General features: G+C 43.2%; 1 protein-coding gene across 5 annotated transcripts in view; it reads left to right on the top strand.

Annotated features, from left to right (window-relative positions):
• Positions 1-20,304, top strand: part of SH3PXD2A (SH3 and PX domains 2A) — a 246,181-nt gene extending 225,877 nt beyond the window's left edge. For 4 of the 5 annotated variants that reach the window (XM_079312062.1, XM_079312064.1, XM_079312066.1 and 1 more), the window contains 4 exons: positions 3,264-3,598; positions 4,401-4,450; positions 6,545-6,664; positions 6,784-20,304. In XM_079312062.1, coding sequence (XP_079168188.1) covers positions 3,264-3,598; positions 4,401-4,450; positions 6,545-6,664; positions 6,784-8,679 — 2,401 coding nt within the window. In that variant the 3' untranslated portion in view covers positions 8,680-20,304. The remainder of the gene's footprint in view (positions 1-3,263; positions 3,599-4,400; positions 4,451-6,544; positions 6,665-6,783) is intronic. The other variant, XM_079312063.1, reaches the window with a different exon arrangement.
• Positions 20,305-22,758: the final 2,454 nt, after the last annotated feature.

The following is a 22,758-nucleotide window of genomic DNA, read 5'->3' as shown; positions in this document are numbered from 1 at the left end:
TTTTTTTTTTTTTTTTTTTCTTTTTTTTTCTTTTTTTTCCTAGTTTGCTTCCCTCTGGAGTAATTCCAGTGCTCTGGAGCTGGAAAGCAGATGTGACTCTCAGACTTACAGAGGCACTTCTAACTTTTTTTAAACATTCCTATGGTTTTAATCCGTTTTTTCCTTAATGTAATATAAACAGGGAGGGTTTTGGAAGCATGGAGGAACCAAATTACTGCACCTAATTCTGAGACCCTTCCAATCCAATGCTGTACAAGCTAGAGCCAATATTGGTGTCTGTCTTTATTTTGCCTCACATGCATTATGACTTAAAAAAAAAAAAAAAATCAGGACTAGGGAGAAATGGAAGAAAGGCTTTGTCCTGGGATTGTGCTTACTCTTGTGTTGAGTTGAGTAGATCTGTGCTTCCCAGTGTGCCCATTTCTGCCATTAACATCCATCATTTAGATCTCACTTTGCCTCCAGGTGACAGCAGTAGATACAATCTTGTGGTGCCCAAGTGGGCTGACTGCAGTTGGTACCAATATTCTAAGTAAAGCTTTTGTTATTTGCCTCCATCTCCTTCATTTTGTGCTTGCTCTGAGCCTCAGCCCACAAGAATGAAGCACAGCTGGGAGGTGCTGGCAGCACTGAAATAATGAGGAATCTAGGATGGGGTTTGAAATGTCTCCAGTAGGTTCTGAATATAAAGGAAGGAAGGATACTTGTGATTCAACTCTTCAGATGTGAAATGAAAATTGTTACTGGTTCAGAGCTTTGCTGAAATTGATTAACAGTTGTTTTAGTTCTTTCACCTATAAAATGGGAAGATCAAGGAGTCTTTAAGGTTATTCTTCAAAGGGCTTAAAGATTAACAAATTCAAGGACTAAGGTAAAAAATGTAAACATATTTCACTTGCGTAAGTAGTTTTTATTTGTGATATTGCATAAATAAACCAGTAGTTTCTGGTAACAATTGCTCAGCATTAACTTCAGGTTGAATTGGCTAACACAGAAGAAGTAGCCTACAGCAGCCTCTCTACTGAGGGCATGATGCTGCCCAGAGTTACTGACTGTCCATCTGTTCTGCAATTCTTTGGGAGAAGCTGTGTGAGATCAGAGGTGTTTGTAACAGTGGGGTTACACAAATCCAAATACATTCAGCTGGCAGAAGAACTGACAGCCACTACAGAACCTGCTTATGGCTGCCTTGCTGATCTTAAACATGTTAAGTCTCCCACAAACTAAGATGGATGTAAGCTGTTTTTTCTTGCTGATTTTGCACAGCCAAGCTCTGTTGAAAGTAACCTTTAGAACTGGAGTGCTCAGTGCATTGACCACTGTGGCTTTCTCATAGATGGACACCTCTCCACCTCCACATGGTATAAACTCACAAATGTCCTTTAAAAAAACTTACTTGGTGTGAAAGCAGCAGAGAGCATTGGTCAGCAGCTCTGCAAAAGGGAATGAAGCCAAAAGTCTAAGGGCTGGAAAATGGCACTGGGTGATGCCTGGACACAACAGGAATTCTGGCATGTACTGAGGCCTTTTTTTCCTTTTCCTTTTTTTGGTTTGGTTTGAGGCCTAGCAGAAAGGGGACAGGATTGAATAGATCCAAATTGCTTCTTGACATAGTATCACACAGTGGAAGCTGTTACTCTTTTTGAAGTCACATCAAGTTAATACCAGGTTACTTGCTACTTCTTGTTCTCCACACATCACAGAAAGCTCAGAGCTCTTGGGGTGCTTTCCTTTGGCACCAGAGAAATTGGAAAAACTTGCCACTAAACTCCCTGAGCAGGAGAGATCATACATCTTTACCTTCATGTGTGACACAAGCAAGTGTGTAGGGAGAAGCAGAATCTCTAGTATCTTCCTGGTCTGGGTGGGCGAGGAGGAAAAGGCAGAATTTTGGACAGAAATATCCTTGTAGTCATTGCTAGAAGTATAACAATTGTATTTGCTTTTATACAGGAAGAGAAATAAAGTCTAGAGAATCAAATCTACACTGCATTTTCCTGTTCTCCCTGTAAATTCCCAGAACCACTCTCAAGTGTGTGGATGTGGTGAGGGAGACCAGGATGAGATTGGATGCAGAGATCTCACTGGAAACCTCAGAATCCAAGTGTTGTCATGACAATGGTGCTCACCTGCCAGAAAATGATTTGTTCCTATCCCATGTGCCCCAGCTCCTTCCTCTGCTGTCTAATGAGGCTCCCTTTTCAATAAAGAGCCCTAGAGTCCTACTGTTTTAACATTCGTGTTTCCTGCAGATTTCCTGAGCACCAGGATGTAATGGTGCCTGGTTTCTCACTTACAGTTCAAGTCCCTGCTTTGGGTATCTTGAGAGATTAGAGAAAAGGTTTTCAGTGACTCTCACTGTAGCAAGTTAGGGTTTCATTAGGGAAGCAGAGTTTTTTCCACATGGTTCTCCCTGGAGTCTGATTGTAATCTGAAATCCCTGCTGAGGTGTTAGGAATGGCAGGAGTTAGGAAAAAAATCTTCCCTAAAGCCCATTTGTGGAATTACCTCAGTTTGAAGTGTAGCATGATCAGCTCAGGGTGTTGTTTCAGGAACACGTTCTGGATTCAGGTGTCTGCTCAAATTTCCCTGTTTATTTCTTCAAATTGCCTCCAGCTTGTTCAGGAAAACAAGTCTCCATCAAAGCCATTTTTCCTCAGGCAAATTGTTTCTTGATCTTGTGGTGCTAGAAGGAGCTGCAGTAGTTTAAGGGTCCCATATGCTCCATGACAGAAAGCTGCTATGCAGAGCTGGGAATTCTGGAAGGAGGGCCAGTGTTCTTCATGGCTTCAGGGAGGGAGGCTTGCATAATGGTATTAAACTGCAGGTATAGTTCTCTGTACTAGGTGCTGTACACCCTTATTTTAGCCCATTTTCAATTTGAGTTGCCACTAAGAAGTTTAAAAACTATTAAAATATTTTACTTACTAGTTTGCTTTTAAATACTGAGTTTGCCTAGTACAGTCTAGGGGAGGCATAAAACAAATTGGTGAAGCTCTTTACCTGGTGTGTAACTATTTCTTGTCCAGAGAGACTCCTTCCTTAGGATTATTAGTGGCTTTCAACTGCACAGTTACTGCTGGCTCAATTGACTTTGATATGTCTGATCAATAGATAATAAGTGAATAGAGACTATGAAATCTTGTTTGCAAACTGTAAACTTTGTTTGATGTTTTCATCCATCACTTTTTCTTTGTCTGTTCTTCCTGAAATGCATGAGAAGGCTGTGTTTGATGTGATGGTGTTTCCTTTTGCCTCTCCAGGTATCTGGGCAAAGAAGGCTGGGCCCCAGCTTCATACCTGAAGAAGGCTAAAGATGATCTTCCATCTAGGAAAAAGAACCTAACTGGGCCAGTGGAAATCATAGGAAACATCATGGAGATCAGTAACCTGCTGAACAAGAAATCATCTACTGACAAGGAAGCTCAAGTAGAAAACGAGTCTGCAGAAACCCATATCACCAAGAAGGAAATCAGTTTGCCCATCCTGTGCAATGACTCTAATGGCAATGCCATGATGACTCCAGACAAGCAGGCTTCCAAACTGGCCCAGGGATCCCCAGCCATAGCAAGGATAGCACCACAAAGAGCTCAAATAAGTAAGGCAGTAAAGTTGTCTGGGTTTTCATGAATTCTTATTTTCTACCTTTTCAGGGCTGGCATTGCCTGTCCCATACAATCAGACCTTTGCATAGCCTGTAGATGTATCAAGGGGGACTTCAGAAGATGTAAATCACTAGTAGTGATACAATTTAACTTCACTTTATACACAGGTTGGCTGGTGGTTCTTTATTTTAGCCTGCCTGTGTTTACTTCGTTAACTTTTCCAGAGAATCCTTTTTTCCTATTGAATGCTCTAAAATGTGCCCTTCTACCCCAGAAATGTAGATGGTGTGATAGCATGCTCAAGTTGAGGAGAGCATCTCTGTCTTCTCTTGCATTTGTTCTGCTGTTTTCCTGGGGGCAAGTTGCTCTAATGTTTCTACTACTTCATCTGCAAAATGCAGATGCTGACACTGCTCTGTGCAAGGAATGGCAAAATACTAGGAGAGAGGACAGTATGAGTGTTTAGTGAATTATTTTCACTGCTGGGGGGAAAATAGGTATTAGGCCAGTTCTTTTTTGGCCAGTCTCCAATGGAGCTGGTCAGTTCCAGCAGAAAATACGATCCAGTATTTTCTGGCAGTGATTTCCTCTTAAATTTGCTGGCTTAGCAGAGATGAATAGTTAAGCTACTTTGGTATTTCTAATATAGTTTCCTATCTTGTTTCATAGAGATGCTTTAAATATTGCAAATACTGACTTCTATTCTCAAACTGGGTAACAGCAGAGAGCTGCAGAAAAGTGTTTATCAATACTTGCAAAGTTAAATAAACTCTCCCTGTTCCCTTCCCTGCTCAGGTTCTCCAAATCTGAGAACAAGGCCGCCCCCACGAAGAGAGTCCAGTCTGGTGTGTATTGGTTTATGGTTTATCTTAGCAGTGGGTAGGTGTCTGGCTGCTTTGTGAGACTTTGTGCAGCTGTACAAGGTGGGAGGGATCCTTTATTTACATGCCTGTTCATTTCATTGTTTAAATGTTGAGCAGACCTCAGGGCATCCTAATGGTAAATCAGGTTTTCTGTTATTCGAAATGTTGCCCCAACTAATCAGGTCTGAAGGGAGAAAATGATAAAGCTCCTGTGTTCTGTGCATGGGCATTAAAACTTGTTTGGCTGACTCAGAAGGTTAAAATTTCCTCTGGGTGTCCTGAGCCCGGACTGAAATTTTTTACATTCTCTTGTCTTGAGCAACTGGGAATGTGTCCCCTGATTCCATTGCTACACCTTTGAGGTGGCTGAGCTTCATTCTTGTGCATGTTTGAAGTGGTTTGGAATCCTATGGAAGGATGTATGCTGCAGGAACTAGATCCCCTATGATTTCTTATCCCCAAAGCTGGGATACTGGAAGCTTGTATCAATTTGAGATTAGAACTGTCATCTTCAATAGGAACTAGTCAGCAGTGTATTGATATAAAAGTCTTGCTAATGGCTTGTTTATCTAGGCAATACATAGTGTTTAGTCTTTGCTGTACCCTTTATGAGCAGTAAGCGACTTGTAATTTTTCTGTCACCAGAGATGCTTCTTAACAGACTATATGAATTGTATATTAACATTTTCTTCCTATTTTCCTTCACTTTATTTTCAATTACTTTGTTTTGGCAAGACTATGATACTTAATCCCATGCTAAAAATAACAGTGATATTATATGTGAAAGCCTGAGCATATCTGCTGTTTCCAATTATCTTCATTTAATCCAAACCATCATATTATCTAAAGGCATTTTATTATGCTGTGCTTCTGGTGTATTTCAGCATTTATAGTGCAGAAACATCCAATTACAACATTGTTAGACACGGTTCCTAAGGTGCAGAGATGGGTTCTCTGTGAAATGCCACATGCTGTGCGTGATGAAACATCAACTGTTAGTTACAGAAAGGGTATCTTAGAAATGAAGGAGCTGGAGAATAAAGCACAGTATGTGATTTGCCCTTCTCCCATTGATGGCTCAGAATTATGTTGTGCCTTTGTCTGTCCTGTGTCTGTCTGACCTGTGGTTCTTTCATAGAACCCTAAGTAGTGACGTATAGAAGCTGTGCAGCTTCACCATCATCTAGCTGCCCTGCAGATGAGCACTGTTCTAATCTGAAAAGCTTTCAATATTGAAATTCCTGAAAGGACCATTTTCCCATTTGTCACCTTAAAAACTAATTGTAGCAAATTCTAAAATGTGGCAGCTTAATGTAAAGGCACTTAGCTTTTAAAGGAGTCTGATATGCTGCCAGACTGACTGTAAATAGCAGTGTCCCACTTCTCAGAGAGCCTTTACGAAGGTTGTGTTGGGACTGAGCAGCAGTTCTGGGTCTGTTACGGGGAGGAACTGGAATTGTTTTGATCAAGCAGTAAAGTCCTTCCCTTCCATCACTTTAGCTGGGCAAAACTAGGGGGTCTATGATATTACCTATGCTTCCTGCTGCAAGAGATGCCCATTAACTCATATCACTAACTAGTTCAGGTTGTTTTAAAAGTCCAGCAGCAGATTAAGAGCAATAATTCATTTGGATTACATTTTAAAATAGTATATTTAATGAAAGGCAGAATCTATTAGGTGTCTGTTGCAATGCAGTTTTCTGCATTTTGTGGCATATCATCCAGAGCTGGGTCCTTCTGGACAAAATCTCAGCATAAATGGGCTGCTCCTAGTGTGACTGCAGTGGCAGCTCACACTTTATCACCCACAAGTAAAACATTTTGCTATTCAGGTAAAGATTATTATAGTTTTCATAGTTGGTGAAGGTGGCATAAACAGGGCTTAGTTTCAAAGGCTTTTCTCTTTTAGCCCCTATCAATACATCAGCTCCCACTCTGGAGAACTGGGCAGTTACCATTAGGAAGTAGCACAGGAAGAAGGAAGATTCTTAGTGAATAAAAGCAGGGTTTTTTCATACTGCTGTTTAGCTGACTGCTTCTTTGGTTTAAATGAACAAAGCATCCTATTTGCCATAGGGTTTTCAGTTACCCAAGCCACCAGAGCCACCCTCTGTGGAAGTGGAATATTACACCATTGCTGAATTCCAGTCATGCATCTCTGATGGCATAAGCTTTCGTGGAGGACAAAAAGCTGAGGTGAGCTTCACTGTGCCTGTAAAAATTGTAGTATGTATCTGTTGCATGGGAGTGGATTGGAAGGGGAGGAGTGAAGTTGAGATTTTTGTCTAAGTAACACGTTCCTTATTGCCTCTTAGGTTATCGAAAAGAATTCTGGTGGCTGGTGGTATGTGCAGATTGGAGAGAAGGAAGGATGGGCTCCAGCATCTTACATTGACAAGAGAAAGAAACCGAATTTGAACAGAAGAACCAGTACTTTAACCCGCCCAAAGGTTCCTCCCCCTGCACCTCCCAGTAAACCAAAAGACTCTGAAGAAGGAACAACTTCTGGAGCAGTTTCTTCAGGAGATCCCCAGGACTCTCCCCACAAGCTGAAATATGAAGAGCCTGAGTATGATGTGCCTGCCTTTGGCTTTGAATCTGAGTGTGAAGTGAGTGAAAGTCACCCTGAAGACAGCACTCCTGAAAAACGACTCTTCCAGCCCCTCAAGCCCTCACCTGTGTCATCACTTCAGAAAGCTAAATTCAAAGTAGGAGAGTCTTCAGAAGAAGTTGCTCATGAAGAAGAAACCATCTATGAGAACGAGGGGTTCAGGCGTTATGTGGAAGATGGTTTGTCCAATAAGGAATCCAGTGGGGATTCTGATTCTCAGAAAAGCTCCTCTCTGTCCTTGATCCGAAGGAATTCTCCATGTTCCAGCTCTCCTAAATCATCACTCGTGAAGCTCAAGACAGACAAAAACATTCAGCCTGATCTTGGAAAGTGTCACTATTCCAGGAGTGAGGAGACAAAACCAAGATCAGCTTCAGATGTTGGCTTACGTAGCGTGGCAAGAACGGGCATGAAGAAAGATCCCGGGCAGAGTCCTTCCATCAGAGCAAAGCCAATCGTCAGGCCCAAACCTTTCCTGAACAAGGCAGACTCTCAGAGCCAAGAAAAGATGGATATTAGCACTTTAAGGCGTCAGCTGAGGCCAACTGGGCAGCTCAGAGGTGGACTCAAAGGTTCAAGAAGTGAAGAGTCTGCAAGCCCGCCCTGCACAGCTGCTGAGAGCCAGGATGACCCTGTTCGGAGAAGCTCGGCTGATCTCATCACAGCTCCCTCCCGTGGCATCTTCTGCTCCAGCCACACAGCCAAAACTGAGCAAGAGAATGACTCCAGATGTTTCTATGTGACCACTGACTCATACCAAAAGGTACAGGATTCTGAAATTTGCTTCCCAGCGGGAGTAGAAGTGGAAGTGCTGGAAAAGCAAGCCAGTGGATGGTGGTACCTGAAGTATGGAGACACAGAAGGCTGGGCTCCTTCCCATTATTTGGCTCTCCCTGATAACCAGCAAGAAACGACATCATCAGAGACTGATTCCTCTTTTGCCGGGAACAGGAAAAATGAAAACAAGTCAAACAGTTTAGAGAAGATAGAGAAGAGAGTTCAGGCTTTGAACACCATCAACCAGAGCAAACGCGCAACACCACCCATCCCAAGCAAACCTCCCGGCGGCTTCTCCAAAGCATCGGGGCCAGTTAAAATGAGGAACGGTGTGAGGCAGCTTGCTGTCCGTCCGCAGTCAGTGTTTGTGTCTCCACCTCCGAAGGACAACAACCTGTCGTGCTCCCTGCGCAGGAACGAGTCCTTAACAGCCACGGATCAGCTCCGGAGCGTCCGCCGGAACTCCTCCTTCAGCAACGCGTGGGCACAGCCGGGCGACGCCAGGGGAAAGCAGCCGGAGCGGCCGGGCACCGAGAGCCCCGACAGCACCTCCAGCCTGCCCGCGCAGAGGAACGGCATCCCCGTGTCCACAGTCAGGCCAAAGCCCATCGAGAAATCCCAGTTCATCCACAACAACCTCAAGGACATCTATGTCTCCATTGCAGACTACGAGGGGGATGAGGAGACTGCGGGGTTTCAGGAAGGTGTCTGCATGGAAGTGCTCGAAAGGAACCCCAATGGCTGGTGGTACTGCCAGATCATGAATGGTGTGAAGCCATTCAAAGGCTGGGTGCCCTCAAATTATTTGGAGAAAAAGAACTAATATTGCAATATCTTTAACCTCCCTAATTTATACTGTTCCTGCTGTGTACATGTGGAAAAAAAACAGTTGCTACACAAAAAGACGTTTCCCTGTGCTCCGATTTGTACAAAGGAGTCTCTGTGAGGACAAATCTGTCATGTTCTGGAGAGGTTTGTGGGGTTCACATGTTGTAGGCAACTACAAGGAAGATGCAGCATAGTCAAATGCCTTTTTGTGAAGTTGTTAATAATCTTGTATGTGTAACAGGGTATGACATCCCATCCTTCCCATTATTGGAAACCAAACGTGTGCCTTTTGTGAGAGAAATACACATGCATCTACCTGGGGAGTTCTGTGCCAAACTGTTCTACAATCTTGGCTCCCTTTCTCCTCGTTTTCCTCATATGTGGAATACCCAAGAATTTTGGATGCTTTTCCACAGCTTACAGAGTGAGAAGCAAATGAAAGTTTCTGAAACACAGAGGGACTCTAGTCCTTTGGAGACGTTCACTTTTTTCTTTTTTTTTTTTTTTTTTTTTTTTTTTTTTTTTTTTTTTTACTATACTCAACAGTTGGTAGGTCCAGAGTTGGAGCCTTTTCATAATGGAGAGTTTTGGTGTCTGTCTTCAGTGTTGTTACAGCTAACTCACCAGAAAAGGCCATCAGGTGGTGTGGGTTGGGGGCTTTTTGTTTCCTTTCATTCTGTCTTGTTCTTTGAGTTGGGATTTCAGGTGTTCAAGGGCAGTGATGCCTACTGGTGCTTGTAAAAACAAACCTACAAACCCCTTGCTTAAGCAGTCTGTTACTGTGCAGGCTTCATGTTTGGTTCTGTGCCTGACTCCTGCCAGGTGATACTGGTTGATTCTCTTCCCAGAGTTGGATTTCTCAAAAGTTATCAAAGTCAACAAAGTCCCTTAAAACACTAAAGACAAAGCTGTCAGATGTGTTAAATCTTGTTTTGCCCTCTGGTCCAAATCCAAGGGTGCCGACTGCTGGCAGGGCCCACCAAGATATTAGTGAGAAATATTTGTAACCTTCTGCAACATCAGTGTTTACAATGAGTGGGGAAAAAAAAAGCCATCAAACTCAGTCTGCACATAATTTGTATATTTTTGGGGAATTGTTTTTGTGTTTTCTTTCTGTCTTCTCTGTGCATTCTGGGTTTACTGTATTCTCTTTGTGTGCATGTCTGGTTTTACCACAAAAGACTTAAAACTGAAGTAGGAGCCAAATATATGTTTCTGTTCCCACTTGAATCCAAAGAGTACATTTGTACTGGAAAGTGGGCCTGGGCTTCTCAGGCTCAGAGATTTAATATCAAAGCAATTTGGTCTACAATGCATCTAACCAGGAGGCTGCCTCTTCTAGTTCAAGTTCTGTTTGCTGTCTTAACTCATGTTTTGAAATGTGGCACACGGTGTGGGTGGTGTGGGAAATGGAAGAGGTATCCATTGGAAAAGGCTAGAAGTTATTTGTGAGGTAGTCTTGTACTGTAAAGAGAATTTACTAAATCCCTACTGTGCTTAAGGATGTCATGCTTGGGGGTTTTCCTTAAATGGCCTTGTTAATCACTCAATATCAATATTTAATTCCTTTAAATAATAGACTGCATTGTCAATCTGTTCTAAGGGGGGAGGGAGACCATTTCACTACTGGTTTATACAAAGCATTGCATGTCCTTTTTTCCACCAGTTTCATACTGATTTGGCTCAGAAGTTAAAGGTTATAAAGGCTTCAAAATAGCTGGGATCAAGGGGCTGAATAAAACAGCACAATAGTACCATATGTTACTGGGGATGTTTCACTGCCAAAAAAAAAATTAGGAAATTTATATGTAGTTCTTGTCTTTTCCCTTTTTTTTCCTTCTTGATTTTCCTTTTTTTTTTCTTTTTTTTTTTTTTCTTTTTTTTTTTTTTTTTTTTTTTTTTTTGTGTGTGTGTGTGTGTGTGGTTTGGGGGTTTTATTAATTTCCATGATAACACTGAGAGAGTTGCCTACAGCTTATTGTGGCTGATGTCCTTTGGTAGCTGAAACAACATCCAGGTGCCACAGCTACAGACTACAAACAGTGCTGTGGTTTGAGCAGCTCTCTGCATGCAGGTGGGGAGGGGAGGCTGTTTGTTTGGATCCCTTTAAATTGTGGTGGCAGGAGGAGGAGGTGTAACTGCACAACAGCTCATACCACAGTGCAGGGTCCTCTTTGTACCTTTATGTCTCACCATATGATGTGTAAGCATATGTCCAGTTAGCTCCATCTCACTGGATGTGTAGCTGAGACATTGTGGCCCTGTCTCTTGTATTTCTCCCCATTTTTAGTTGTACTAGTATGGTAGCAGCCATAAAAGACTGCTGGAGCTGTTGTGAGATTATAATAGAAGTATTATATTCTTCTGCTGGACAGTATTAAATAGAGCAATACATAGAGTTATCTGCTAGATTGCAGTACTAATAGTAGTGACTTAGTGATTCGTATTAATGTTATGATTTATTTTAACAATAATGATGAGGAAGTGGTTCATTATTTTGAATTAATGCACTTTAACAATAAAAGAAACCAAAATGGAAGCCAATGCAGAGAACTAAGTGCATTATTTAAAGGTGCAGTATATAATTATCATTTTCTTGAAGCACATATTTATTAAGAATTAACTTATTATTTAAAATATTCTAAAGTTTTGTTTAAAGACATTCCCACTATGTCATCTCTTTGGGGGGATGTAAAGCACAGCTCCCAGATCTTCTGCATTGAGCCACTGAATTCTCTGAGTATGGTATGGCCTGACATGAGACCCTATCCAAGGAGGGAGGAGCAGCAAGGAGAGCCCAGACTGCTGGGAATACTCACATTTCCATCCAGCAAAGCCAAGCCCAGGGCAGCTCTCAAGTGCAGAGCCCTTGCAGGGTGTGTGGTGTGGCACTGGTGTCTTTGGCAGACAGTTCCAGTGCCCTGCACAGGCTGGCCCCTGGTGGATGCAAGTTCTCCATGAGGCTCAGGTTAGGAGAGAGCTCTGTGAGAGATGTCTGTCCATCCCACAGCTCCTGTTCCATCTTGCTGTCTTGCTTCCCCAGCTCTGGCTGCTTGCAGTGCTGCAGGCAGGGCAGGGTGACAGTGTGAGCAGCTCTGCCAGGGTTTTCTCACTCACACAGCAGCTCTGTGGCTCACTGCTGCTTTATCCCATCTCAAAGGCTCTCCTGAGGAGGGGCCACACCTGTAGATGGGCTGCAGAGCTACACTCATGGCTTCCCTCTGCCCTCACTGTGCCAGCTAAAAGGATGGGTCCCAGAAATTACTGCTGGCCACAACTTGGCTTCCACCCTGGTGGAAAAGCTTCCATTTGGGCTTCCCTTCACCTGGCAGTTGTTTTGGCTGCTTGTGTTTAAAAGGGCACTTTTAAAACAAATACACCGAATGCAATTTTTCCCACTCCTGTCTTACCATTGTCATAGCATCTCTCACTGAGATGCTCTCTCTCTTTTTGATTCTTTCAACTGAGAGATAGCAGGAAAATAAATATTTTTTCCATCAGTGAGCAGCTAATTTTGGTCAGTTCTACAGATACCCGAAATAGCAAGCCCTTCAGTATTAGCTGTGAAACAGAAGGAAAGGCCTTAAGCTACATCAGAAAAGCTGACTGCAGGGCAGGAAAACCTGGCAGAGTACTCAGAGGACAGTGTAGTGCTAGAAGTGTTTTAGCTCTTTTCTAAAAATGTTAACGTCGCCTTTTATTTACTAAATTTGTCAGAACTGACACTGGATCAAGAGCAATATTTTAATGTAACGTACACCTCAGTGAACACTCAATGCAGAAATCAATAGTACTGTTTAAATTTCTCTTTCTGGTTTATTCCTGAACCAGATTGTTGAGAGGAAGAGTCTGCAGGGCTTGAGCAGAGCCATCTGCAGCTGAAGGGGGCCCTCCTCTGGGGGGAGAGGCAGCTGCTCTTGCTGTCTTGCTCTCACCCACTCTTTGTATTTTACAAAAAGTCTTGAATTTGGACCAGCAGAAATTCCAAACTCCAATGCCAGAGAACAAAATTAAAGAATGTGAAAATTGCATCTTGCTGTATACTGCAACTTTAATAATAATGAGCACTTCTGAGTTCGTTATTGCGGTTTATATAATGCCTGAAAAGTTTATTTGCTGGTTTCCCTTGTCTCCCCTTTCAAAACACTTTCTCATATCAGCAAGAGTCATGCATTTTGTTAGGAGTCCTTCCTCATGGGAGGCAATTCCTGTTCATTGTTTTAGCTGTCACCCTGTGCCATGGGTGAGTGCAGTCAGATGTACCAGTCCTTTGCAAGCCAAACCTTTCAGGATAAAAGGGATGATGGGCACGTGTTGGGGTACTTAACTGATGTGTCAACAGGAAGTTTTTTAATTGATGTATTCAATAGCAGCAAATACACAATAAGGAAAGATTGGAATTGTCTTGCAGCTAGACTCTTCAATATGGAAATTCACATCTGCATGGGTATAGCTAAAAAATGCATTTGTGCCTTGTGGATGTGAACCCCAGACTCCTTCCATTCTGATGCTATAAAGTTTGACGAAGGCATTATATAATTGTTTTCATCACTTTCAGATCTTAATGAATCATATTTTATTGTAATATATATTCATTGCTTTCCTCAGTTAAAAAGAAAGTTACTGCTTTTATCTTATATGAAAAACAAGGGAATTTGATAAAGCATTCATTATTTTCATATTACTAGTATTAACAGAATAGAACTAGTACTATTTAATTTTAGATCTTCATAGCTAGCTTGTTAATAACTCATATTTTCCTGTGTTGTATCCTACTATTTTCTCTATTTTTTCCCAAATATTCTGCATTCTTGAGAAAAAGCAAATCCAATGAGTGGATAAGTGCAATATTCATAGAATAAACAGGCCCCTCATCCAGGACTTGGAGTGGAACGTGCAGTGTGAAATGTTTGCAATTCTCTATTCATGCACTCTTAGGGAAGGGGAAATGCAGGGGAGGGGAAAACTGGATGAAAACAGGATCCTTGGGTAGGTGGAGACTGACAGCTGGGGTGGCTTGGGTTGGGAGTGGCTGCTTTCCATAAACAAGTATCACCTGTTAGTGAAAGAATAAGGATTATGCAGCATGTTGCCAGGATTATGTATAGAATGTGCATTAACATCCTTATCAATACAGGACTTCTGAGCTGTGCTTGAAACACTCTGTATGTCATCCATGCATGATTCTGTCTTCTGGTCTGTCTCTGCTGGTTACATCCTCTGCTGTGCTTCAGAATTGGTGGAAACTTCAGAATGGAAAACAATTCTGCTGGTACAGTCCCAAGTTTGGATACTGTATTGTTACTTGTATTTATTGCAAAAGCTTTGAGAATGTTTTTACAGGTTTTTTCTTTTCTGTCCTTATTGTTAAACTAGGAAGAAAAAGTCTCCCTTTTATCTGGGTTAGTTCTCACCTGCAGAATTTCACAGATGTTTTGGATATTGATTTCTTATTTCTTGGCTTGCAAAGGTGGATCTCTCAGGTCCTAAATAAAGTTGGGCAGAAATTTTGCTCTTCAAGAGAAGTATTGTCTTAAATTCTATTTGAATGGAAGGAGAACTTCCATCTGTCAAAAATAATGTGACTTTACAGGTAGCAGCAAAATCTACTACCTTTTAAAAACTGGACTATTTTTGGAAGGTGCAAGAGAAATGTGAAAGCCAGAGCACTTGACTCTCTGAGCTCTGGGAAATACATCTCCTGTGGCTCTAGTTCTTTAATCTGGAGAGGGGATGTACCTCAGTTTTCTCCATAATTTTTGTCCTGCTGTTCTTAAGTTTGTCAAAAAACCTTAATATTACCAGAGACCTTTGCATCCAAACAGGAAAACTGAATTCTGCAGCTGTACTGAAATAGGATCAAACACGTGATTTTGGGAAACCAAATACTTTACCAATTAGGAATCTGGTTTTGAGGAGCCAACTTAATTCTTTCACATGTTCTTGTCTAAAGTGGCAAGAAGCCCACGAGCATCAGTAGAGTGACACTGACAGAAGACCCTTGTGGGTGCTCAGCATGGACTGTTCTCAGCAAAAGCAAGCTCTGTGCACTCCATTCCTACACCTCCCAAGGGTGCACAGGACTGCTTAGCCTTGGTGCTGCCCTGCCATGATCCACTGTGCTGCAGACCCTGCGGCTCTTTAAAACCAGCTGGGGCTTTGCTGCTATTTGCTGGTGGTTTTCCATCACCAGCAGCTCCTTCTCTGTCAGCTTCAGATGCTATTTAGCCACGTAGTGGAGTGCTGTGTATCAGTGTTTGATAGCTCCCAGCAGTCCCAGTGTGATGTCTAAGTTATTTTGTTTTCATTTGCTTTCCGTTGCTTGCTCGAAGCAGGGACCAGCACTGTGCTGATGCATGGGCAATGTGTCTGCACACTTGAACTGCTGGATGGCCTCTGCTGACTCTGCCCAGTGCTTGTGCTGCTCTTTCTCTCCCTCTGTGCTGTCTGTTGTGTGTCTGTAATTTCAAAGTACTGTATGTGAGGCTGATCCAGAAGCCCCATCAGCTGACTCTGGGTTGGGTGCAGGTTGCTGTTGCTGCTTTTCCTCCTCCGTCTTAGACCCAATTTGGAGCAAAGCACAGGTGTCTGTTAGAAGTCACCCATAACTCTGCTTTGGGGTGTCAGTTTTGCAGGGTGTGCCAAGGAGATGTTTTCTCTTGGTGCCCTTGTGCCAGGGCTGGGGCTCTGCAGTGGTTCCTGGAGCTGGAGCTGTGCTGCACTGCGTGCAGACATGGCTGCCATAGTCACAACAAATTAGCTTCCCCATTTTATATTGTCAGGGCTGGGCTGGTCCCATCAACTATGTTCTTCATTTGTTCTTGCATCAAGGTAGTGTTGATTTAGTTGGAGAGTGCAATTGTTTTTGTTTTGTGTTTGGATTTTTTTATAAATAAATTTGGTTTAAAGCTTCACACTGGCGTTTTACAGACCTGTTCTTGTCAGCATAAGCCACTACTGTCCTGAGTTGAGACTCCTGTTTGTTACTGAATTAAAATTATGGGAATTATGTTGATCATTCAGAAAGAAATTCGAAAAGAAATTTGAAAAGAAATTCGAAAAGAAATTAGAAGTAACTATATTGGCAGGGGAGAGATAGATAAAATGTGAGGGAAAAGAAGGCCATTAATTATTTGGTCTGACACTGCAGGTGCTTTCTCTGTATAGATGGTTTAAATACATCACTGCTCTGTGATAGGATTTTTTGTTACTGAGAAAAGTTTTTTTTTCACTCCCTAAAATACTATGATAATCTGTGTCCTGAAGCCACATATCCACCATAAGAAGACAAACACAGGTTACATGCTTGTTGTAGTTGAGGCAGGTTGTGTGCCTGGGGGTTTGCATTCACTGAGGTTCAGCTGGTGTGGGGGGCAAGTGTGGCTGTTCTTGACCTGCCCATGTTGGCAGGAACAGCCCTGTGCTGACAGTACTTCTGCAAAAATTGGCTTTAGTGACCTTTCCCCTGATGCTCAGGGTTATTTGGTTACAGTGGTACCTGTCTTGGTCCTTGTTTGGTGGAGGAGAAAAATAGGTGGGAGATCACTTGGTGCTGTAAGAAAATTTTAAAAATATAACATTTAATATTTAGGTAACTATTTCAAGCTTCTCCAGATGTTTCCCATCAAAGCTGTTACTGACTCTGTATTTGGTGACTGAAGGGTCAGCAACATGGCAGCATTCTCTGTGCAAACAGTTCTTTTGTGGCTGGAGATCTTGTTCTTGAACAGCTTCTGGGTTACCAGGAAAGCAGTAATAAATTAACCAAATCCCATTATCACTCTTGGGTGATGACTAGAGAGGCACTGAATTCTGTCCTGACTCTGGGTCCCCCAGAACACATTAATTTGGTTTGTTTCTGTCCCCTTGAAGCAGGAGAGAAAAGTGCAGTCACTGGAGCCTGGCCCGTAGCAATTAGTAAACTGGAACAAATAAAAAAGAAAAGAAAAACAAACCTTTTTTAAAATGAAGTATTTCAGTGAATAGCTGACTTAACTACTTCCTATCTTGGACTTTCAGGGAAGGAGGAAGTTAGAATTGTTTCCAGTTGCTAGGAGGAATTTTTCTGTGTCATGCTGAACAGGCTTGCTGAAAAGTCTTGCTCATAACTCATGATGAGTTCAAACCTGGAATATTAAAAAAGCAAAGCAAAGCATTACAATGATTTTTTTTTGTACTGAGGGTCCAAAGTGAGTGTTTGGGGCAGTTGTGTACAGAGTAAGTGCATTTCTGCTGTCTGGCTGACTTGCAGATGACATCAGTGCTGTTCCTTTATTGCAGATTTAATTGCAGACAGCAGTGCTTATTACTCTGCTAGCAGTGTTTAGGAGAATCATGTGGATGAGCCTCCTCAGTTAAGGCTCAGTATCAAATGTCATGTCAGGAGAAGTCCTGCCAGCAGCTTGATTGATTGCTGCTTAGGCCAAAGTTCAGATGCAGATAACTCCAGGTGGGTGCTGAAGCAGCTCTGATGGCTGTGTACATCTGTAGTTGTTTCCAGAGCTGTTAATTAGCCCAGATTATCTCTGCAAACTGTGAGCAGTGAGTTACTAGGAGCCTAAACTTGGTGAAAGCTGAAATGTGTTTGAGCTATTGTGCTCCTCTGCAGTAGCAGAGCAATGGCACAGGCCTGGACTGGAAGCTCCTCGAGGGTTTGCTGACCCAAATTTTTAGTTGACCAAAAGTCAAAAAAATGGATCTAGGCCTGGTCTAAGTGAAGTTTTACAGTGGATTTCTTGGGTGGTTGATGTTCTTCATGTGATCTTGAAAACTAGGTGCTGTTGTCATTTCTGTGTTGGTGTAGAGCTCCATTTTTTAGTGGTTAGGTGGTGGGAATGTACCTGGTGGGAGCTTGGAATCTTGGGAGAGTATGTAGGTGATCAGAGATAGAGAAATGTGTGGCTGGTCTTAGTGTGTGTGTGTTCAAGTTGGTTGACACTTTTTTGTCTTTTGTTTGTTTTGTTTTTAATATGGGAACCAATTTGTTTGTTCTGCTTGGGAAAAGGTCTAGAAGTTGGTGTGGTTTCTGTTGCAGTAAATATGAGAAGGAATTAGCTGAGAGCTTTTTTTTGTTGTTTTTTTTTTAAGAGAGTTTTTGGGCAGGAGACCATTTTGTTTGTTTTGGGTTGCAAGTTAATCTAAGAGAGAAAGAAATGAGTCTGGAGAAATCCTTCTTTGTGGTAACAGCTTTGGACCATGTTTTGTTGTGGCCTCTGATCCAGCTCCACTGAAGGCAGTGGAGTGAAAATTGTTGATCACATAGATGTTAAAGCTTTTGGTCATTAATTAATTCTTAGAGAGGTGACAGGTATCTTGACATTCACAGCATGTCATAGCAAATGTGAGCTAAAGACAGAAATAACTGTAGCTTCAAGCATTGTTCAGTTTTTGTTTAATGAAATTGAGATGCTGACCAGTTGGATAAAATTGTTTGTACAATGAACAACTGCAAGGATCCAGATGTGCTTGGGTCTATGGTTTTCCTAGGAAAGGAAATCATATGCATGATTTAAAAAAAATTGGCTTTCTCAGTCATCCCAGTAAAACTGAAATCCAGGAAAGTGACACTTCCTGCACCTGACAGTATATTTTGCCATTGATGGCAAGAGTTACTGTTAGTGAGGGGTTGATGCCCCAGTCTGTCTGAACTGGCACCAAACAGATCTTGTGACCAGTCCCTGAGTCTGTAAACATTTGCAAAGACTGGATGCAGATTAGAGTACTAGTTAACAAAATGAGCAACTTTTCTGTGGGCCAGTGAGTAAAACACAAGTCTCCTTTTTGCCAAGTGGCTCTCTGGAAATTTCCCTCAGGCTTTAGCTCAAATCAGCTGGGACCTGTGAGGGTTTAGCTGATACATGTGGTACTGGGGACCTGTTTCTGTGACTGGGGCAACAGAAGTGTGGCTTTGTCCCAGCAAGAATTGATTAAATAATCATAGTACAATGTTTCCATTTGCTCTGGATATGACAGTGGTGGGGGGAAATGAGCTTTGAAATTCATAATCTCCCCCTTAATCCAGATTTGCAGACTTTATTTGACTGCAGTGCCCAGCCCAGAACTATTTCAGAGCTGTCCTCATGGCTGTGCCCTGTGTGGGACAGGGAGTGCACTCAGAGGGGCTGCCCTGCTCTCTGTGCCATGACCAACTGCTTGCTCAGAGAACTGCAAAACAATGTAAGTATTTGAGATTTGGGATTATTCCCTAGAGCAGCGTGTTCTAAAGCAGTGAAGTAAAAACAAGTGCTTGTTTGGGAAATTTTAATCATGTCTCTGTAAAGGTGAAAACTCTGTATGGGTCTCTCAACAGAGAATGAGAAACACCATCTGTCTCAGGCAATTGTACATGTGAAGATGTGGAACAAAGACTTCAGATTACTGTGCCTAAAAGTAGATCTCAGCATTTCTATATAGGCATTTGTTACAGCTGTTGTTATTTTGGAACTGAACAACACTTAATAATGGCTAATCAGGACTGCTCAAGAATTCCTGTAGGAAAGGAAAAGACAATTTGAGTTTTGGATGCTTATAGGAGAGAGAGCTGTAAGAAACATAAAATATTGCCAGGTGCTTTATGTACCTAATTTTTCTTCTAGGTCACCTTGTTATCACAGAACCTTGTGACTGTGTCCTGGCATACACTGGTGCTGTGGCACAGCAACTGGTCAGTGATACCTCTGCAAAAATTCAGAGCCATGTGTCTGATGGGCATGTGTGTATTGGAAAAGATGAGCCTGAAAAGGCCTTGGAGTAAACTACAGCTGATAAAAGAACTCCTGATTGGCATGTTCCAGATATGCTGAAATAACTTGCATTGAGGAACTTCAATTCCTTCCAGGCATCTGCCATCACCCACCCTGGCAGCTCACAGGTGCTGCAGTCTGACAGGTGGTGGAGGGTGGCAAATGTTAGTGGGAAGGGAAATTCAGGATGCTGTCTCTGCTCCAGCTGGTCCTCAGCCATGCCTGAAGGCAGAGCTCTGCTGGGCCAAAGCAGGACCAGACCTTGGCCAGTGTTTGCCACGTCCCACAGGGCTCTGCCAAGTGCTCTGAGTGATCTCTGCTGACCTGGGTGCTGCCCCTGGATGCTCCCCCTCCCTGTGTGCAGGACCCTGGAAGGATTAGGGACTGCCAGAATTTGAGAAGTATTTTCTCAGAGATAATACAACTTCTTGCTATGGGAACCTCTAATGTTTTCAAAGACTCAGGCAGAAAGAACTTCCTAAACAAACTGTACCTGTCATCTCCCAGTTCATTGATTGCTTGGACCAAAGGTGGTGCTAAATCTGATTCTTGTCTGTAATATTTATATTTTGTTGGACTTGATTTTTTTTTTTAGTGTTTGGTAAAACAGATGCAGTGTCCTTCTTACATGAGAAAATTAGTCCCAGCTTGGGACATGGCAAAACTCCCTGGACCTTCAGGGCCCAGGCTTGTTGCCTGTTGCCATTTGAGCAGGCTTGCAGTGTTTGGGGGGAGGTGGGAAAAGGGTACTCTATCTTCAAATGCTTGCAGACTGTAAGAATTGACTTGTGATTTTTTTTTTTGTTTGTTTGTTTGTTGGTATTTTGTTTACAATGCCTCTTATGCCCTAAGGAAAAATAAATTTTTGACCTTTTTAATTGTGATCCAGTTGATTTTTGTTGGGGTTTTTCTTCTAATCTTTTCAGTACTGTTTTGATTCCACTTGAATTCCACTGAGTTTATCTTTCCCAGAATAACTTATAATTTATGCATTCATGCAATTGCCGATTTCATCTTGGGATAAATGGATACAGAACCTTGTCTTGTTTCCTGGCCAAAGTTGTTACTATATGCTGTATTTATTTTTTTTTTCTATTCTACAAAGTTTATGGAAAAGTCACCTCAGTCCTCAAACATGAAGAACTTCTGTCTGTGTTGAGTTCTTAAGGTTTACAGTGCTCAAGGAAGGATGTTTTTTGGAGAAGGATAGGTTCAAAATAAGAAGAGAATCATACTTTTACAAAAGTTTTTCTTTGTTTCTGTGATTGGAGGTGGGATGATCCCTGTGTGCAGAGCAGGTGGTGCAAAGCAGCAGATGGGTAAAACTGAAGTTTCTGGTAATGTGTTCCCCTCCTTATGCAGGGGCATCTCTTGGGATGCCAAAGGCAGTGGATATGGAGGTATATTAGGGGAGAGGTTATAACAAGGGATGTAATAGTAGAGAGGTAACAAGGTGGTTTTTAGCTCTTTCCTGACTGGAGTTCTGCTGGGGCATCCCAGCTCTCTGAATGAAGCCAGGAATTGAATCTGATGCACACACAGTCCTGGGCACAAACACAGTGTCAAGTGTGGCTGGAAACTGTGCCCCCTCTTCCCTTGGTGCTGAGTGAGCCAACCATCTTCAAAGGGCTTTTTTGGGCTGATGCAATCACTATTTACAAATATATCCCCTTGTAACTCACTGTTAATTGCTCCCTCTTGCCCGTTTTTCTCGAAGAACCACTAGCAGAATTGTGCTGCACTCAAGACTGAGTTTTCGTGGTCCTCCTTGAGTGTGTTTGCAGTGTTGTTATCTCGATCGGGGGCTGAGTCCCGGCCGGGCACTGAGCACCAGGTGGCGATGCGGGACCAGCTCCTGGACCCTTTGGGAGCATCCTCCTCTCCTCTCCCTCCGTGGGCTCCGGGAACAGCCGGGAACAGCCGGGAACAGCCCTGCAGGAGAGCGGGGCCGAGTGCCGGGGGACCCTCTGGGGAAGGTCAGTCCTGCACCACAGCCGGGCCTGGTGGAGAGTAGCTGGGGAATGAAACTGCAGCTCCGGTTTGGATGTGTGAGGTGATGGTGATGGGCAGGGTGAGCCCAGCCGTGCTCAGCAGATGAGGATGCAAAGCTCCCTGGGGCTGTTGTGTGTGGCAGCTGCACAGGCTGAGGCTGGCAGAGGGGACCTGGCAGATGTGCCATGTTCCCTCATGCTGATACCAAGGAAGGGTAAGATCTGAGCTGGATCCAGAGCTCAGCACTTCACTCCTCCTCATCTGTGACCATGCTTGGGCTCAGCACATCCAGCCAGTCAGTGCCACCAGTTTCTAGGGCGTTCTGTGTTGTGCAACCCTGTCCTTTGCTCCTGAGGGAATGAGGAGTTTTCCAGACCCACTAGAGGTCCTCCTGTCCCAGGGAAAGCTGGAACAGCTCATGGACGGCAGCACAGCTGTGCAGACTTTGCCTTGTCCCAACAGCTGGGATCTCCTCAGGCTGGTGTTGGAGAAGTAGTTTCACTTATCACAGCCTGGGATGTTTTAGGCTACTAAGGAACTGTTAGAGTAGAGTGGATTCAACTGCAGAGGCTGAGGACACAACTCCTGGGATATCCCTGGCCCTTGGCAGATGGAGCACCCACACTGAGGGAGAAGATGCCACTTCAAATATGTCTCATAACAAGAACGTGATCCAGACAGTCTCTCATCTACTGAATAGTTAAACAAAAAGATGAGGAGAAAATCTCACATTTGTTGTATTGTAGGTGTGCTCCTGAGCAGATACCTGCAGCAGAGGATTAGCTTTTGAGGGACCTGGCATGACCTCTGGAGAATCCAAATTCCCTTTGGGTTCTTGTGTCCCTTGCTACATACTCGGGAAGCATCTGCATCTTAGCTCAGCATCTCACTTGGCCAGACCACAGATGGTCAGTGGGCCTTCTCAGCACGTTGCTCAGTTCAGGGCTGGGACGATGCTCTGCCTCACCTTCAGCCACCCTACCCCCCACCCCAGGCTGAGCAGCATGTCCTGGGTTTCCTGACAGCACACCTTCTCTTTCTTCTGCTGGTGGAGGGAGCTTTTTTGTGGTTACAGAAGAATCTGTAAGCAAGGCAGTGAGAGTGAAGAAGCTGTGACTTCTCTCTGGGGAGGGCATGAGGAAGCTCAGGTGGGGCCCAGGCTTGCAGGAGTGCTGTTAGCCCTTGTTTTTACTTCTGTGCCTTCCTTTATCCCTTATGTGTATGTGGTGTTTGCCAAGGGGATACAAATACCCAGCTCCCAGTGCCCTCCCATCCTCAAGCACTAAAGGAAAGCCTGAGATCTCTCCACCCACCTCCCCCTAAACAAGGGGCTCTGATGC

The sequence above is a fragment of the Erithacus rubecula genome, assembly GCF_903797595.1.
Source record: "Erithacus rubecula genome assembly, chromosome: 9".
Taxonomy (NCBI): domain Eukaryota; kingdom Metazoa; phylum Chordata; class Aves; order Passeriformes; family Muscicapidae; genus Erithacus; species Erithacus rubecula.
The sequence above is the reverse complement of the archived record's forward strand: the minus strand, read 5'-3'. Positions and strand labels throughout refer to the sequence as shown.